Genomic DNA, 17702 nt, shown 5'->3' with positions numbered 1-17702 from the left:
CTAAAGTAGCCCTGCCACAGCCGCCGCCCACGCCTTCTTCTGACGCGAGGACCCGGAACGGCGGGCCGGGCCGCTGCCGGAGCCAGACTCGGAGGCCGCCGCCTTCCGCTTGGCAGCGCGCTCCACCGAGCCCAGGCGCACACCGTCGTAAGCGCTCCGGATCCGCTGGCTTCGGCGAGGGGACGCGGGCACCACAGGCTGCGGCAGCATCTCCCCCATGCGTTGGCCTTGGAGAGGGCCCGAAGCCGGATCAGAGCCATCCTGGCCCTCGACCTGTGTGGCGCCCAGATGCAGATCGAAATGGCCTGCAGGTGGCGCCCCCGACGAGGCAGCTGCCCCAGGCACTGAGGGGAGCAGCTGCAGCGTAGGCTTGTGGATGAGGTCGCCGGCTGCAGGCTCGCGCTGCGGCTCGCGACAGCTGCAGAAGACGGTGGCGACCTGTGGTGGGAGCGCAGCACAGGCGCCATGACTAAGGTCAGTGGCCACCACCGGCGAGAGCGAGCCACTCTGAAGGACCCCAGAATCAGGCCTTGGAACGTGGGTGAAAGGCCGAGTGCAAATGGGCTGAGAGACGAGGATCTGATGGGCTCGGTAGTGGGTTTGGGCTGGGAACTGGATAGCTGGTGGGAAAACATCACTCGATGGTGGGAAAACATCACTGGATATCCGGCCAACACAAATCACCAAAAAGATACAAAAAATGAATTTGCACATTCCAGTGAAGAGAGTAATATTACAACCCATGTTAAGAGAATAAATCGAAGACTATTAATCATCTACTACCCTTCTGAAAAGGGTTTGTTCGACACCAACTTTTTTGGTTCGGTGATGTTCTTGGGGGTGCCAACGGCTGGAGATGCTCTAAGTGATCGTGCATGTCCAAACAAAATTCACGCCGACCTGGAGCTAGTTAGAGAAGAAGGCCAACACCTCGCCAACGCAAGGACACTTATTTAAAGAAAGAGAACAATAAGCTTCCCATGCAAACTTGCATTCAGAAAAAAGTAGCATAGGAGACATTCAAAAGAAAAAAAAAATCTGTTATAATATTACTCAGAACAAAATTGATAGAAAACTGAGCCGTTAGAACGAACCGCCCATCGGGAACATGGAGGTAGGGCTTGGTGTTTTAGCAAGCATCGACGCCTACACAGCTGGCCATGGCTTTGAGGACGAAGGGCGAGGAGCGGAGGGAAGGGAAGGCCATCATAAGTTATGGTACGCATAGGTATCCTATATGATCATTTGAACAGGTAAAGTTCAATCTTTTTTCAAAAAAGAAAATATATCATTGTCTGGACCTTGAGTTTTGCTCGACACCTCACACATGCAAAGAAATGATCTTGCATGTCAATAATCTTGTGATCTTCAGGTTCATGTCTAGTAGTCAGTAAACAAAACCCAAAAATACCCCTTTGCTCTCCTGACATATGCTCACAGTGTCATTCAGAAGATATCCCGATTTACCAATCAATCGGTCAGGACTCAGGAGTGACTAAATGAGATCACAGACTTTTATGAAGAAAATCACAACATTTTAACAACAAAAGATAATGGATGCACAAGTGCGCAGAACGCCAAGCCCTAGCTGGGAACAGCAGATCGCTACAAAACATATAATAAACAAAGGGAAGTTCGAGAATAAAAGGACTAATCAGTCAGTCCACTGGATACAACGTAGCATACCTTCTAGCTTTATTCCTCTTACGAGGGCCTTTGGTTGGTTTGACCATCGTAACTGGTGCTTCGTCTAATGCGGATGGTCCGAGGAACACCGGCGGATCCCTCGGCGGCAGTGGAATCTTCGGTGGCCAACTGAATGCGGGTGGGGGTTCACCATATGGTATCCCAAATTCTCCTATCTCCTCCTCCTCATCCTCGTATGTTATCTCCTCCTGCTCCTCTTCATAATAATACGGCATCTCAGATTCTGGTTTCTCCTGCTCCCCGTCCTCCTCATCCTCATCCTCATCATTATCATAGTCAAATTCTGGTACCTCATCCTCCTCCTCGTCCTCCACCTCATCGTCATCTGGACCGCTTTGGCCGATCTGAAATGGGACAGCATGTTGTGCCATAATCCAAACAATGGTCGTCAGGCCACCGCCATAGCTGAGCTGCTTGGCATGGGATTCCGGGCTGCATCCGGTGGCCGCATACAACAACTTGTCCACCCACACATTAAAGACAAGCTCCAACAGTTCTGGCATCTTCGACTGATTAGCCCTGAGCAGCTCAATGGCCAGATTAGCTCCGTCCCTGACGATACTAGCTTTATCATGCCCAAAACCCCAGCCCTGGTCTCTTTTCTTGTCAACCAGGATCCTGGCGAGATTCTCCTCTCTGCTGATCGTAGAACTTGAACTGGAGACTGCCGTGTCACCCCATACTTCCTGCAAATACTTGAGGGTTATTACGTACAGGCTGCGGAGCTCAAGGCCTGGTAGCATGTCTGGGCGCACGTCGACGAGGAACATGAGGTACCCCGACAGCACCTTGATCGCCTTGGCATGTGTCAGTTCCTTCTCGCCATGGAATATAGACTGATTCGAGCAGATGAGGAAAATTTGGGTGGCGATATGCCACACAAGGATGTCCTCCTGGAACTCACGGCCAAATGCTAGATGGAGTTTCTTCAGTTTTTTGTTGCGCCTCTTGACTGCCAACTGACCCCAGGACGTCGTGATCTCCTTCATGGAGTATACATCCTCATCTTTGTCAGCCTTCTCATAAGTGGACCTGAGTATTTTCTCTACCCGTTTGAACACCTTCCACTTGACATCATCTGAAAGCTTATATCCCATGTCCGGGTATCCGCCGCTGCATACAATGCTCTTGTGAGTGCACTTGCGCAGCAAGCTGTACTGCGGAACAGTGCCCGACCATCTTCTATGGCTGCTTGGACTCCTTGGAGCCGCCATGAATTGTAGCCGGGCAAGATCAAGCGACACAAGCATAGGACGGCTGTAGCGCCATATTCCTGTGTACAAATCCGCATGGTGAAGCGAGCTGGACTGCAGGAAAGCGTGCGCCCAGGTCGACCCAAGCGCTCTCAACACCCATCTTGCTTCCAGGAAAAAGGTAGCTGTTAGCAATACTGCGCTCATCATCAGGTCTGCATCTGATGCGGCATGGCGTTCTCGGCAGTAATACCCAAACAGCAACATTGCGGATGCGATAGCGGGGAGCGAGACCAAACGGATGCTGTAACCATGCCAAGTGTGGACGACGGCTGCCTTGGTGTAGAGGATGTCATACATGAGTGAGAGCTCCATCTCCACCACCTTGCACATATTCTCACACTTCAAAGTGAATATTTTTCTGCCTGTATCAAGGTCATCATCATTGGCATTTGACCCCGTGTGAACCGAAGAATCAGCCATGGCACGCTTGCAGAATAGAAGCATGTCGTGTGCCACCATCAGGGCTTCCTCATCATTCAAATCATTATCTACTCCCCTTCGAATCAGCAAGCCCGAGACCGAGCCCGAGCCAGCACAAGCAGTGCAGAATTTACTTGCTTGCTTCTTTTTTGAGAAATTACTTGCTTGCTTATTGCTTGAGCTGCAGATGTTGCCCAAGTTGCCTCGCCATAGCGCGAACGCCTTCTCAAAATACTTACAAGCACCTAAGATGAAAATGATGGTGGATGCTGCCATCAAAAGCCGGTCACCGCCGACGTACACGTACTTGTATAGGCCATAGCCAGCTGCGGTGACCTCCCCAATGGCGCCTACAAATTCACGCCCGGAGAGCGAATTGTCCTCCAGGGAGAAGGCGCTGATGTTGTCCGGGCCGCCAAGATGGTGAAGGAGGAACATCGCCGAGAAGGCCACCAGCTCGCGGCTCCGTGACTTAGTGTTGCCAATGTACAGGTTGCTGAGAGTGAATAGCGCGATCCAGTTGGATAGCTGGTACAACGCCCAAAGGATGGCCCTCCACAAGCGAGAGGCTGTACGTCGGCGGATGCCGGCGAGCAGCGTGAGGACAAGATGCGCGAGTAAGCTATACATGACCAACGCGTCCCATGAAAGCAGGATCTGCAGGATACTTGGTCTATAGATCTCGTCCGCTGAAATCAAATATTACGCATATGCAATTTCAGTAGTTTCATACGCAATTAATGCATCTATCTACAAGTAGCTACTTGTCCATCAGCAAATCTTGCTATTAATTCATGTACAACTGCTAGCTATACTATCTAATTGTTGCATGCATGCTTGAGAGATATCAGGATATAACTGGTGAGGTGAAGAAAAACATACCGGCCGCCGGCGCCTCGGACGGCTCGTTGTCCATTGATGGATGAATTAAGCTTGTACAGAGTACGTACCATGAAGCTTAGCAGTTACTCCATCTTAAGCAGGGAACATGTGGTGGGGCGTCACGCCGTCACGTGAAAACGGCATAGTTAAGTCTTAACTGCTCAACTACCTCTGTTGCTTTCACTAATTTTTACTAGGTAGTGCATGTGCAAGCATGTGTGCATGTGCAACCATGTACTAGGTAGTGCATGTGCAAGCATGTGTGCATGTGCAACCATATTATCAAACCTGTGCCTAGCCACTGGGACTGCAAAAGACGTTACGAGTTACTACTGTATCATGTTAGCAAACAAGTACCTTGTGCCTTCCTCTTTGACTATGTCATGGACTTTGGTGGATGCCGTCCTTGTCTACGTGGTGATGCATGTAATCTTTGTCCCACTGTACCACGACAGCAACCTTGTATGACTATGAGCTGGTGGGGAGGACACGCAAGCTGTCGCGCCTCTTTACTTTTTTTTTTGAGGGCATCGTGCCTCTCGACAAGTTTTTTTGAGAGGTAACCAAACTTTATTCATGAAAAGCCACAGATTATGGGGTACAGTTCAGACCCTGGGGTTGGCCGAACCAAACGTGACACCCCGGACCTAGCGATAGACTAAACTTGGTTAGACTGTGTGCTTCATAATTAACAGCATGACCTTCAAAAATAATCTTACAAAGAACCTGAGCTACCTTGAGATCAGTCTCATTAATTATAGAACCATAGCTACCTTTGTTGCTTCTTGCAATATCAGAGACTACATGTTTGGAGTCCGAAGCGATGATGAAATTCTGGGCATTAAGATCCTTTGCAAAAGCAAGCCCTTCTCTACATGTGATAGCCTCCAGAGTGGCTGCATCTTCAACTCCTTCTGTTACTAGTGTTGAGCTGCCCATATACCGACCGTTGCTGTCATGTCAAACGGCAGATGCCGAACCGCCTCTCCCTTTTCTGACGCCCGCATCTACGTGTATCTTGGCGTATCCAAACGGAGGGGCTTTTGGTCGTTACAGTGCCGTTGGTTGTGCATGCAAAGCCCAAACCGGCATAATCTCTTTAAGTTGGTCTAGCTCGATAATGAAACTCTCGACAAGTGACAACCTTCGTTATGGACTCATAGTGCAACTCGGAAGCTTCATGGCAGCCTATTTGGCATGCGCAACACCCCCAACCAGCTACCGCACGTACATTTTTGGGCCGGCTTTCCCGCACTAGTAGAAAAAAGGTCAAATGTCAAGCACATTAGTGCCGGTTTGCTTTTGAGCCGGCACTAATGTGTGCATTAGTGCCGCTTTCAACGGCTAGCCGGCCGCTTTCATTAGTACCGGTTCGTGGCTGACCTTTAGCACCGGTTCGTGCCACGGGCCGGGACTAAAGTGAATGGTGGCAGGATGTTATCAGTCCGGGGCCCCTTCAGCACCTTTAGTACCGGTTCGTGGCACGAACAGGTGCTAAAGGTCGTCCTACATAAACCCTTCGTCCACCGAGCTCGCTCTGTTCTTCCCCTTTCCCCTCTTCTCTTTGTTCTTCCCCTCTTCCTCTCGAGCTCATCACACATTTTGCCCAAAATTTGTCAAGATTTGAAGGCCCCCATCCATTCAAATGATCACAAAGGTTAACAACTTTGTCCTTTCATCTCTCATTGCTAGATTAGCTCTTGCAATGCTTTGTATAGTGATTAATTTATGAGTTTAGTAATTTGGGAGGAAATATATGTGCTAGTATTTGATTTATATGCAATTTGAGGTCAAAAATAACACTTAGTTTGCATATGTAGGTGTGGTTTTCTTTGTGCCTTATAAATCTCCGTCGTAACCACAGTCGATCGCCCACACCGTTCCGTCGCCGGCACCACCTTGTGCTGAGCCTCTTGTTCATGAATGTTTTACATTATCAAATTGATGTTTGTGTGATTTGGATATATAGTTACTCGTATAATTATCTTACCCGTACGTTGTTTGTTATACATAGTGCCATGATTTTGATATCCGTCCCCGTCGGCCCTCGTCCTTGTTATAATTCGGATGTGGTATATTCTCTTTTAAAACTACTTGTTGCATTTCGTGTTTATGACAAATTATGCCCATCAAGTTGACATAGATATTTTTGTCTAGGAGGTTTGTGAGCCGAAAATTCCAACCGACCCTATTGTCGAGAGGATAAATTTAGTTGAAAGAGAAAACGAGTATTTGAAAGAAAAATTGAAAAGAATTGAGGGGGAGAAGATGGAATTGGAGTTGCATGTTGCCGATGTCGTCGATGATCACAAGATCAAGATGGTGAAAATGCGCTTGAAGATTAGAAAGATTAGAAAATATGCCATTGATAGTGAGGCTTGGTATCATTATGCTGTTGGATCAATTGTTACCTTAGTTGCGATCTTGATCGCATTTGTTGTTGCATTTAAATGCTTTAGCTAGAGAGTTATTTGTTTGTTGCATTTAAGTCTTGTATGAACTTTATGTATGAACTTGTATTAATTTGGTCTTTTCGGTGTTGTGTAATGAAGATGAGCCGACAATGGATCACTACAACAAGAACCCCCTTTAGCAACGCATGCATGTGTTGTCGTATGTCCATATATGCGTTGCTAAGGTCTACCCCAACGGATTAGTATGCGTTGCCGTTGGTGGCGTTGCAATGGTCTATATACATCCATTGGTAAACCACGTGGAAAAGCATTGCAAGACAACAACGTATAGAGCTAAAGGTTAGCAACATTTCATATGCGTTGGTGGCCACCCCACACAAACGAGTTTCAAATGGACATACCATGTCATTGCAATGACTAGATGCTTTCGCATATATGAACAATTTAATGTTATTTTATATACTGTGAACCAAAATTATTAGCCCAATGTAGATGGATAGGAGCGGCAATACAATAAGTAGGAATCCTCATAATATATTAAAAAGAATGTATTGCATTACAAAGAACACGATACAGATATTACATATGTGAAACCATCTAGTACAAGCCTTATTCTTGATCATTCAATCAACTATAGTGTTTGAAACATTACACTTGAAAATGACATTCTAATTATCTGGTAAAATAGCCATTCTTGACCTTGCAATCAACATCCATGCATCTTGAATTTATCTTGGCAATCAAGAACAACAATTGAATGAGATTAGTAACTTATGATAGAGAATATCAATAGAGCACAAAGTTATGGAGGAGGCAAAGAAAGGCTAAGGGTCATGACATTACTAGCTCTGTATGTGGAAAGGGAGAGTACTAGCCTACATCTAACAATCACTTTCGATCCTTGTTTTCCTATGAACAAAATGCTATATGTCGATTGAGTAACATAAACCTCAAAAGAACATACTAAGTAAGACACGAGGTAACCCCTAAAAAACCATGTAGATACTATAGTTAAAAGAAAATAATTCGCACCCAGCTAAATTTGGGTGTGTCTAAATTAGGTATTGTGATACATGCTCACAAATATGACTTACACATTGATTTACACATAGATGTGGGGCTAGCTAATAATCTGAATACAAAAAAATTCAACAGGAGTTTATTAATAAAAATACAGATGCAACCTATATCTGTGTACAGTGTACTAAATAAATTTTGCATCTCGCATCAACTTACTATATGAATCATCATAATAAACACTAGCAGAAGGGACATCGCCATGCTATGAAGTACACACACAGAGACTTCAAGTCTCGAACATTCTTGTAGACTGATAACATTCTATTCTCTCAGCTGCGACTTGCACAAGTTCTGAACTCGTTCAGATCAGAAACTGCATATTAAAGCACTGAGATGTTTGAACAACTGGATGGGGCTATTCATTTCGGACCATCAGCATGTATTTACTACAGTAATGATTATCCAAACATTATATATATTAACAATGATATGAATTCTGGAACCAACTGAATGATAATAGGTAACCAATAATCTTGATTATACATACATAGTTCAATATTTAAATTTTCCAGAGGCTTCAAATTCTTTTTAGGGCCTCTTAATATATAAGTGTTGATTTTTATATCTCCTAATCACAGCATGCACAAGTCTAGTAGATATACCTGTTAAGAGAAAGAACAAACAAACACATGTTGGCTGAAGCACGTAGTCAACTTCAGAACCTGTGAGGGAAGATGAAACTAAGGATTATACAATAAAAAGAAATATTAGGACAGATAGATGCATGTGGGCTTATTCCTATAGTACTACAGAAGCGTGTGACAGAAATCAGTAAGGATTCATAACACAAATAAGGAGGGGCTTTTGTCTCTTGAAAACAATCATGATGTCATAGATAATAGTGCTCACATATTAACTGATACTTGAAGAAATGTTCTTTGATAACATGGTCATATATAGGCTATTAACTAGGATATCTGGAGGTACTATCGACTTATTTAACTAATCTAACATGATCATCCTCACAAAGATATTGATTAATTATCCACGCACATAGAATCAAGAAATTAGAGCCTAATGCATCACAAGAAAGAACTATTGCTGAAATGCTACAAAAATTATTCCTGAATCAACAGGTACAGAGTACAGACAAGTGGTGAATTGTTCAACCACGGAAGAAAAAAGTCCACCCCTGAACATCTAAAACTGGGGCGGCAATATGCTTCTAGGTGTTACACTGATGATTTATTGCAAATTATTGTAATTGTCTGCTATTAGAGAAAATCTCTGGTACAACATAAAGGTAGCAGATGTAGTAATAATACAAGGGATCTTACACGCAGTAATTTTGAGCCTATGACAACAGAAGCGTTATTGTCTCTGCAGCAGATAAATCCATTGGTATTTGAACTTCCTACATGGAACTTACTGTGTTATAATCTTTAGGAAACAGGGTAAATTTGTCAAAAATATGCTGAATAAATCTAGCAGAAAATGAAAGAATCCATCAATAAGTCCAAATGATGTATGCTGCTTCAAAATCATTTTTTGATCCGGGACAAATCCCATTATCTCGACATTGTGCAAACATTATTAGAAGGAGGAAGACCTTACTGAACCATCTGCCATCGGTCGATGTAGTCGAGGACTCGATGTGGAACAGCACGGTCGAGCCCGAGCCGGCAGCCACGCGCGCGGATACGGGGGTAATGGGCAGACAAACGAGAGGAGACGTGGGAGCTGCGCTAGCAAACCATGGCGGCTAGGGTTCCTGAGGGGCCGCGTGCAGGGGCGTGGATGACTCGCCACGGCAATGGATTAAAGGAGCAGCGAGGGGTTCCCGAGCCCATGAGCGGGTCAGCGGGGGAGTGGAGGACGTCGCGACGGCTGGGGATTGGAGGAGAGAAGTAAGGCGGAGCCGGGAGGTTGAGCGGCGGCACGGAGGAACTCGCCACGGCACAGGAATAGAGAAAAAGCACGGGGGAATGGGCTGGTGAGCGGCGGCGCAGAAAAGCACTGGATCTAGCCGGAGTCGGAGGTTGTGGCAGCAGCTTTTGCAGCCACGAAGCTCGTGAGAAAGGAATCACCCAATCAGCGGAGAGAGGTGATTGATATAAAATATTTCACTCTTTTCTGTTGCGCGATATTTGGATGGGGTGGTGCTTCCAGATAATGTGGAGATGAGTATGGGAAGGTTACCACTTCGTGGGAGGTGGGAGGTGGGAGGTGGTGGAGCACCAACAACACATGTTATGTTTCGTTGCTACATATCCGTTGTTAAAGGTGGGTTTTTGTTGTAGTAGATGTATGATGACCGATGCTCTTCCGAGTTCATTAATGGCGTGCAAACTTTTTTGCTTGCGGATGAGGCACACAAGCGGGCGGATGGTTTTATGCCTTGTCCATGTTTAGTTTGTAAGAATGATCACAATTACTCTACGTCAAGAACCATTCACGTCCACATGTTTAAGTCCGGTTTCATGCCCCACTATAATGTTTGGTCCAAGCACGCAGAAAGAGGGGTTATGATGGAAGACAATGAAGAAGAAGAGGACGACGACAGCTATCCTGGCCATGGGTTCCCTGAATACGATGATACAACAATGGGTGAAGAAGCTGAGCCGACAATGCGGGAAGAAGCTGAAGAAGAGGCATCAGATGAGCCCGCTGATGATCTAGGTCGGACCATTGCCGATGCAAAGAGAAACCGCGCAAGTGATTTGGAGAAGAAGAAGTTGCAGCGCATGTTAGAGGATCACAAGAAATTGTTGTACCCGAATTGCGAAGCTGACAAGAAAAAGTTGGGCACCACACTGGAATTGCTGCAATGGAAGGCAGAGAATGGTGTATCTGACAAGGGATTTGGAAAGTTGCTGGTAATGATAAAGAATATGCTTCCAAAGGACAACGAATTGCCCGAGAGTACGTACGAAGCAAAGAAGGCTGTCTGCCCTCTAGGGTTAGAGGTGCAGAAGATACATGCATGCCCTAATGACTGCATCCTCTACCACGGTGAGTACGAGGATCTGAACGCTTGTCCGGTTTGCGGTGCATTGCGCTATAAGATCAGGCGCGATGATCCTGGTGATGTCGAGGGCGAGCGTCCCAGGAAGAAGATTCCTGCCAAGGTGATGTGGTATGCTCCTATAATACCACGGTTGAAACGTTTGTTCCAAAACAAAGAGCACGCCAAGGCGATGCGATGGCACAGAGAAGACCGTAAGAAAGACGGAAAGTTGAGAGTACCCGCTGACGGGTCACAGTGGAGAAAAATCGAGAGAAAGTACGGGAAGGAGTATGCAGATGACGCAAGGAACGTATGGTTTGGTCTAAGCGCAGATGGCATTAATCCTTTTGGAGAGCAGAGCAGCAACCATAGCACCTGGCCTGTGACTCTATGTTTGTATAACCTTCCTCCTTGGTTGTGCATGAAGCGGAAGTTCATTATGATGCCAGTGCTCATCCAAGGCCCTAAGCAACCCGGCAACGACATTGATGTGTACCTAAGGCCATTAGTTGAAGAACTCTTACAGATGTGGAATGGAACAGGTGTACGTGCGTGGGATGAGCACATGGGGGAAGAATTTGACCTAAAGGCCTTGCTGTTCATGACCATCAATGATTGGCCTGCTCTCAGTAAACTTTCAGGACAGACAAACAAGGGATACCGCGCATGCACGCACTGTTTGGATGATACCGACAGTATATATTTGGACAATTGTAGGAAGAATGTACCTGGGACATCGTCGATTTCTTCCGAGTAGGCATCCTGTAAGAAAGAAACGCAAGAATTTCAAAGGTGAGGCGGATCACTGGACGAAGCCTCGCCACCGTACTGGTGCTGATGTACATGATATGGTTAAGGATTTGAAGGTAGTCTTTGGAAAGGGTCCCGGCGGACAACCTGTCCCGAATGACGCTGACGGACGCGCACCCATGTGGAAGAAGAAATCTATATTTTGGGACCTGCCCTATTGGAAAGACCTAGAGGTCCGCTCTGCAATCGACGTGATGCACGTGACAAAGAATCTTTTGCGTGACCCTTCTTGGCTTCTTGGGCGTGTATGGGAAGACAAAAGATACACCTGAGGCATGGGAGGACCAGCAACGTATCCATGGAAAAGACGGCAAACATCAGGGTCATGCCAGCTATGCTCTTACCAAAGAAGAGAAGGAAATAATAATACTTCAAGCATACTAACTACGCAATTATGTCTTCTCAAAATAACATGGCCAAAGAGAGCTATCCCTACAAAATCATATAGTCTGGCTATGCTCCATCTTCACCACACAAAATATTTAAATCATGCAAAACCCCAATGACAAGCCAAGCAATTGTTTCATACTTTTGATGTTCTCAAACTTTTTCAATCTTCACGCAATACATGAGCGTGAGCCATGGACATAGCACTATAGGTGAAATAGAATGGTGGTTGTGGAGAAGACAAAAAGGGAGAAGATAGTCTCACATCAACTAGGCGTATCGACGGGCTATGGAGATGCCCATCAATAGATATCAATGTGAGTGAGTAGGGATTGTCATGCAATGGATGCACTAGAGCTATAAGTGTATGAAAGCTCAACAAAAGAAACTAGTGGGTGTGCATCCATGTTTCAGCGGATCAATCTTTTTGTTCTGCAAATTTTGATATATTATATGTATTTTTCTGAATTAGGATGATTTAGTTATGATTTTTTCAAGTTTGAAAATTGCCCTATAGTGCCGGTTTGTGTCTCCAACCGGTACTATAGGTCTGACCCCTTTAGTACCGGTTCATGGCACGAACCGGTACTAAAGGTTAGACCTTTAGTACCGGTTCGTGCCTTGAACCGGTACTAAAGGTGATCGTGGGGCCCCGGCCTGACGCCAGCCTGCCACCACCCCTTTAGTACCGGTTCGTGCCACGAACCGGTACTAAAGGTTCAACACGAACCGGCATTAATGCAAATCCGTTCGAACCGGCACTAATGGTACCATTAGTACCGGCTCAAATACAAACCGGCACTAATGTGCTTCACGTTTGACCCTTTTTCTACTAGTGAGGATCGAAGGAGACCGAAACTCGCGGTGTGCGCACGTCCGCTGCGAGTAGGGACGAGTGGAGACAGAGGCGCATGTCGTCTTCGTGAGTGATCTGCGCCACTGTTGGGATGGAGAAGGTGCCCCCCTTGAGGAGCTTAGCCTTGGCAGCAAGCTTAAGCATGGCGAGGAAATCACCATCTGACGCCATGTGCGGGTGCAGGAAGGTGCGGTCAGCCATGCCTTCCCCTCCCTCCGTGGAGCCCCCGCGAGCCGCCGATGAGCGAGGGTGAGCATGACCTTGACGAGGAGGAGCCGTGGGACGAGAGCCGCCAGCGCCACCCTCTTGCTGTCCGAAGCCGCGCGGCGGGGCGGTGGGGGCGCCGAGCGTACGGGCGACGTCCCAAATCTCGTTGATGACGACGTCAGCGTAAATGCCGTTGCCGTCCATTCAATGGAAGGTGAGGTGGTGAGGGATGTGGTGCAAGGCCTCCACCTTGACAAGGACGAAGATGCTCGAGAACTCGCTGCCGTGGAGGCAAGCGTGCTCTACACGAAACAGGTTAGCGAAGCCAGCGACGCTTGCCGCGACCCCCCGCCTGTTCCACAGATCGAGCGGCATCTTCTCCAGCGAAAGGCACACCACGTGGCGATAGGAGAACTGGAACGCATTGTCCCCCGCGTTGTGCGGCAGGATCCAGACCAAGCGGCCGCCCACATCGACCGGGCTGGCACGCAGGGCGGTGGCCTGGTCAGACTCCCGCTGGAAGATGACAAACGCGGTGGCTACGTCACAGCCGGCGAAGCACACGGCAGTGATTCCCAGTTCATGCCGAAACACGCGCCTGAGCCAAGGGAGGAAGACAGCCTTGGGTGGAGAGATGTTGACGAGGCAAACAAGGGAGTTCTGATCAGGAATCATGGGATAGTGGACATCCAGCGAGGAGGGGCGGCCATGCACGACAGGCTCCATCGCAGGACTGGCTTGGAGGGGGAGGCTATGTGGGGCAGGAGCGTTATCGGCAGACAGGAGAGGGGAAGGCGGAGGAAGGGTGAGAAGGGAAGCCGTAGCAACACTGCTACTTAAAGGCGCTGGAGGCCAGAAGCTAGAGGGCGCGGGCGGGCGGCGGGCAGATAGACGCAAGGAGCGAGAGCTACATTGAAAGCTACGGTGGCCAACCGAGCGGCACAACCAGCAAACAACCGGATCCCTGCAATCCCGCTATTGATGGCTGTAAGAAAGACACCGGAAACAACGCTTATGCATGTCTTTAGGCTTGCCAAATCTAAAGAGTGGATACGGCGCGGCTCGCGAGGGGGTCACAGAGAGGCCCGTGCCCTGATTAGAGAGCAAAGCGTCCTTGTATGTAGAGCCACCATGCAAGGAGGGGGACGTAGGCTGTGGCTCTGGCAAGCCAGCCGAAGCGTTGCCAGCAGCCTCGAGGTAGCCAGAGCATTGAACGGGCTCCGGTTGGGCAGAAGCGAGCGGCAATGGCGCAAAACCAGGATTTGGAGCAGATAAGCAATCCGGCACTTGATAGCAATCTCGCGTACCAACAGAAGCGTCAGGCCCCTCCCCATGAAGGACAGCCGCAGGAGCCCCGGAAACCTGGGCACGCGGGTCTGATGCAATCAAGTGATTGCCATTACAACCCAGAGGAGCGCGCGCCGGCCGGGGTCCGAGGAGAGACGGCCGAGAAGCGTTAGCCAGCCAGACCCGAAAACGGGCGTCGGGACGTGCATGGCCAGCTGCAGCAACGTGACAGGCGGAAAACGACGAGCCAGGAAGAGACATTTTGACAGAAAGGATGCCAGAGCTCTACGGCTCACGGAGCAAGATCTCTTTGGCTATGCACTCGTGTGCCACTTGAAAAAGAAAAGTGCCACGCTGACGTGGCATCACACGGTAGCCGTTGGCGTGGCCCCCAAACCAGCTGACTAGGAGGGAGGCAAAAGCCCTAGGTGAGAGGTGGAAGCCTTCGTTTTGGACGACGGCGAGCACCTTCGCCGGCCGGCTCCGGCTGGCCACCGGCTCGACGGTTCCGCAACCATATCTTGCCAGCATAGCATCCTCAAAACCCAAGCCATCCATAGATCAAACCGGGCCCGAAAGGAGGAAAGAAGCACTCGCAAAACGGCGTCTAGGTCTAAGGGAGGCGGCGAGAAACGAAGAAGCAGCGAAGAACGGCAGCGGGAGGCGCAGCAAGAAGCAAACATGCATCAAGGAGCGGGTTGTAACTTGAAGCCCACCAACGAAGAGACTAACCTGACCAGCGGTCGGGAGGCGGGGAACGAGCGACGAGCGCTGCCGGCCCGCTAACCAAACCTACAAGCAAAAACGGCAGAGCTCCTATTGTCTGGTGGCTGCCCTACCCGGACGGCGTAGGGCAGGAGGAGTGGACGCCGTGCCCGTGCGGGATCCGGCGGTGGAGGTGGCCGCCGATGCCGGAGCAGCAAGCGGCGGTGGAGCTCACGCCTCCCTAGCTCTGCATCGAACCTATCCTTCTTTCCCTTCCTTGGTTCTTACTTACTGAGGCTTGTTTCCTCCCCAATGGCAAAAGTTATCGCAAGATTATATACATTGATCAACATAGCATGGTATCCCACTATCCGCTCAATGCAGCTTCACATGGCATGACCTTGTCATTACTCATTAGTTGTGCATCATCTCCCACTCCTCTTTGACAGTTACTTTGGATCGGAGGGAGTAAGATAGAAGTCACAAATGATACATACAAAGACTGTGCGCATAAGCCAATGTAGACAGGCCGGAGTTGATCCTCCTTTTCAGAAGTTTTTGAATTAGAAACATTTTTCGGTTTTGCTATTCTTCAGTCACTTGAAAACATTTGTGGCGTCAGTCGATTGTTTTTTTTTCTTTGTCTTGTAGCAGCCCACGTACAAAGGCTTGGCTTATATGGGACTGACGGCCCACATACCACGGACAAACAGGCTGGATTGACCAGCAGTCCATATACCTCATGGATAACCCTAAAAAAAATACCTCATGGATTAATTAGCCAGAGGTGTTCTAAAATAAATAAATAGCCAGAGATGTGTAACGTGTGCATCGTGCGCGTGTGCGTGAGAGTTTGTGTTGTGTGAGTGCATGCACGCGTGTGTGTGGGTGTATGTGTTATCTGTGTCTGCACGCACGTGTGTGCGTGTTACAATTTTATTTCGACATGTCCTGAGATGATTATTTTTACTATTTTTTTTGGGTAATACCAATTCCCTTAAATAATTCTTAGTTACCATAGATTTTAATTTTTTTTGCTTTTGTTTCTGATCTGTGTAACACCACTTTCATGAGTCTCATGAGTCTTTCTTTTTAGTTGACTTTTTAAATAATATATGTTCTTGCTTATGAATAACAAAGAAGTGACTCACACAAAAAAATCTTCAAGTTGTATACCTTGTGCTATTGTTTCCTCTTTTTTTGGCTGCTTACTGGATTTTTTTGGCCATTGAATTTCCTCCTATATTTGTGTAGGTGACTATGGTTTGTTGTTGCAATCTTGTGACACTACTTAATTTTGTATAAGGAATTGAAAATGTAATTCACTTTATTCGTGTTAATATATGTCTTTGTCTGTCGATAAGAAAAGTAAATGACACTGAAAAAATGTTTAATTTTTCACTTGTGCCAATGTATTTAGCCTTTTGTTTTGTTCCTACTTAGTTGTTTTTGGGGTTGTTCTATTTTCTCCAATATTTGTGTGTCTGTCAGCGGTTTGATGTTCAGTCCTATGACACTACATAATATATTTTTTTGACTAACGACACTACATAATTTTTGGTCAGAGACTTCAAATTAAATCTAATTTTGTAATCATTATGCTTAAATCAATACTATTACTAAATTTTATTAGTTTATACTTCCTCTTGCATAATACGACAGTGTGCAAGTATTGTGTAATTCACGTGCAAGTTTTTAATATATTCTGATTCCCGCATATAAGGAAAGAGTTTGATAATAAATCATAACAATTATTCTTGTTCGCCACTGCTACTTTTCTATAAAAAGTAGTGTTTTTTTAAGAAAAGGAGGATGACCCCCGGCCTCTGCATCTGGGCAATGCATACGGCAACTTTATTAATTATTCTCACAAGACCTTACAAAGTCATACAAACAGCAAGACTAAAGCCACCATCTAAGCAACAACTGTCGCTACACCTATCCAATTGATGAAGGGGCGCTGATAGCCTGGGCCTAATACCAAACAGACATCGCAGCCAAACCTAAACATCTAAGACTTGAGGTCCCAACCAGGACGCCTGCCTGGTATGGGGCACCTACCAGTCCGGCGCACTCCTCAACCAGGACGCCTGCCGGGTATGAGGCCGCCGCAGCCACCTGCCACGAGTCCATCTTCAGAGTTGTACTGTTGCATCTATCGTGCCAGGTCTCTCTGCCATCGACACCACCACGACGCCAGACAGCGTCGTCCTCCTGCGAGAGTCCATCCTCGCACACCGAACTCCGAATCTGCACTGCGCCACGCCGTCAAGATCCGTCGCCATCAATGTATGGATGAAGCACCGCTCCACCAAAGAAACCATCCGCTGGTCCCGCGAAGCAAGGCGCGGCACCAAGTAGAAGGCCGAAGCGCACCGCCACCACGCCACCAGCAGCCCCGCCACCAAGAGTTGTTCCCAGCCGCCGCCTTCAAGAAGGAGCACGACACCAGGGTGTCGTCGACGCCCAAAACAGGGGAACAAAAGCTTTCGTCATAGCTCGAGGAGGAGGCGGAAGGGAGAGGATCCACCCCAAAGCCTCCAGGAAGGGGATCGGCGCCAAAGGCATCGACTTTGGGGAGGCCGCCGCGCCAGCCAGGGGTTTCCCCCGAAACCTCACCCACATGCCAGATCCGCCAGGCCGGCCATAGAGGACGCCGAAAGCAGCCGCCAAGGACCGGCGCCAGCATGGACCGGGACAGATCGGAGCAGGGGCGGATTTTCTACATGGAGTCATGACGGATT

The 17702-nt window shown here is 47.8% G+C and overlaps 1 protein-coding gene across 1 annotated transcript; it reads right to left on the bottom strand.

Annotated features, from left to right (window-relative positions):
- On the bottom strand, positions 1–4299 carry LOC147957404 (uncharacterized). Its single transcript, XM_087531678.1, has 3 exons — positions 4266–4299; positions 1687–4072; positions 1–658 (listed from the first exon to the last, which is right to left on the bottom strand). The coding sequence occupies exons 1-3, from the start codon at positions 4297–4299 to the stop codon at positions 1–3; spliced, it is 3078 nt and encodes a 1025-aa protein (XP_087387804.1).
- Positions 4300–17702: the final 13403 nt, after the last annotated feature.

The sequence above is a fragment of the Triticum urartu genome, chromosome 7A (genome assembly GCF_056163025.1).
Source record: "Triticum urartu cultivar PI428250 chromosome 7A, HENAU_Tu73, whole genome shotgun sequence".
Lineage (NCBI taxonomy): Eukaryota > Viridiplantae > Streptophyta > Magnoliopsida > Poales > Poaceae > Triticum > Triticum urartu.
This window is presented reverse-complemented; position numbering and strand designations above follow the sequence as displayed.

Excerpts from the sequence above, each read along its gene's own strand:
- LOC147957404 (XM_087531678.1), bottom strand. The coding sequence starts at position 4,299 with ATGGACAACGAGCCGTCCGAGGCGCCGGCGGCCG. Across the intron at positions 4,073-4,265 it reads GTCCGAGGCGCCGGCGGCCG|CGGACGAGATCTATAGACCA; the intron begins GTATGTTTTTCT and ends ATTTGATTTCAG. Across the intron at positions 659-1,686 it reads AAGAGGAATAAAGCTAGAAG|TGATGTTTTCCCACCATCGA; the intron begins GTATGCTACGTT and ends CCGGATATCCAG.